Below are 1830 nucleotides of genomic sequence, written 5' to 3'. Positions count from 1 at the left end.
ATATATATATATATATACATATGGATATGTGGGCACGGTACGAAACATGTACAACAAAAAATACGAAGTACGAGTACATGGAATATGAACTATTTTTTCGAACATCGAAAGACACAGATGGAAAACAAGACAAACAACATAAAGATCGACCATTTATCACTTGTTGACTGTTTTTCTACTCTCGTATTTCGAGCATTTCACAACATGATACGCTTTCGATAAAACAGTTGCTCCCGCAAAACTAGTTAAATAAAATTTGGGATTTTGCGGAGGTTCAAAATTGCTAACACAAACAGGACAGTGAAAACAAACAGGAAAGGCTGCTAAACCTAAATGAGGTTATGGTGGCGAACGCGTAAATCAAGCTTGGATAGGAGACAGACAAGAACACGTCTTCCTTGATCCAGCTACAACGGAGAGAAAGAAACACAAGTTAGGAGAAGAAATAAAGATGGCCGATAGTCACGTGAGAGCCACGTGAGCAAAGAAGTAAAAAAGTAGACCAAAGGTGTTCATATGTTGATGAATATAATTTAATGTTGATTAATAAATGAATAATTTTGAAAAATATATACATTCAAATACTGAAAAAGAGCATTTAATCCTTCATTATCGAAATACAACTCGGCTCATTTAGCCAAGAGGAAAAGTAAAGAGATAATAATATTACCGCACTATATCCTCGGTTTTTGCATCAATTCCAGTGGTAAGGGCACCGAAGTAACCGGGTATTCCTGTTTTGTGTGCAAGCAGGTCCCGAATGTTAACATATTTGCTCCGGTGTTCATCACACAGTTGGAAATCTTTACCTAATATCTCTTGGACTGGTGTGTCCCATGTCAAACTGTAAGAAAAGAAAAATCATAGTTACATCATTCTAAAAGCCATATTATTATATCATCATAAGTATTTCATCATAATTCAAGGAAGCGAATGATATTTTATGCCTGTAAGTGTTTTATTTGACCCCTTATTCAAGAGAAGAATTAACAGCTTAGTGAGAGGAAACGAACCCATAGATTTGCGATGATGTAACATACCTGCAGTGATACACACACACACATATACATATATTTATATATGTACGTATATACATATACAGACACTAGGTAAGAGTTAAACAAGCTCAGTATAGTAAACGCATAGTATTGTTCAAATGAATTTGAACATAAACTCTGACTGTTTCATCCAGGACAAGACCCACAACAACAAGAGTATTTATAAGAGAAATCCAAATAAAACTTTGATGGGGTAGTAAGGTAGTAAACACAGATAGGCTTCATATATATATTTACACGGAGAACAGAAAATACAGAATAAGAATAAGAAAAACATGGGTTTATGTATATAGAAATTATGTCTTATCTCGATAGCTGTTTCATGAAGTCAAGAGGTACGTAACAAACGTAATTTAGAAGTGATATATGCCTAACGTCTTAGCCATGCAACTGGTGATCAGCCAGAAAGAGTCATTCAAGAGAAGATTGGCAAATACATTGGCCAATATTTATTTGAAAGTGGGAGCCGCACTTAATGTAATTACTTCATTTAACTGGTTTTATGCATAAATAACCTGAAAATTGTTGTTCTTACGTACCTCTTGGCATCCTGAAATAGCTGTCGCAGTAGAACATTTCATACTTTCTCTATATGCTTTTCTTTTATTTTTTATTCTGTACTTTTTGCTCCATGTAAATATATGTATCTAGCCTATTTGTGTTTTTCTTCATTACCACCTCTATGTATGTGTGTATGTATGTATGTATGTATGTATGTATGTATGTATGTATGTATGTATGTATGTATGTATATGTGACCGCGAGTGTATCG

General features: G+C 34.3%; 1 protein-coding gene across 1 annotated transcript in view; it reads right to left on the bottom strand.

Annotated features, from left to right (window-relative positions):
• Positions 1 to 1830, bottom strand: part of LOC106868112 (uncharacterized) — a 79168-nt gene that overhangs the window by 48851 nt on the left and 28487 nt on the right. The window contains exon 2 of the mRNA XM_014913235.2: positions 671 to 844. Within this exon, the coding sequence (XP_014768721.1) occupies positions 671 to 844 (174 nt within the window). The remainder of the gene's footprint in view (positions 1 to 670; positions 845 to 1830) is intronic.

The sequence above is a fragment of the Octopus bimaculoides genome, chromosome 6 (genome assembly GCF_001194135.2).
Source record: "Octopus bimaculoides isolate UCB-OBI-ISO-001 chromosome 6, ASM119413v2, whole genome shotgun sequence".
In the NCBI taxonomy this organism is placed as follows: domain Eukaryota; kingdom Metazoa; phylum Mollusca; class Cephalopoda; order Octopoda; family Octopodidae; genus Octopus; species Octopus bimaculoides.
The sequence above is the reverse complement of the archived record's forward strand: the minus strand, read 5'-3'. Positions and strand labels throughout refer to the sequence as shown.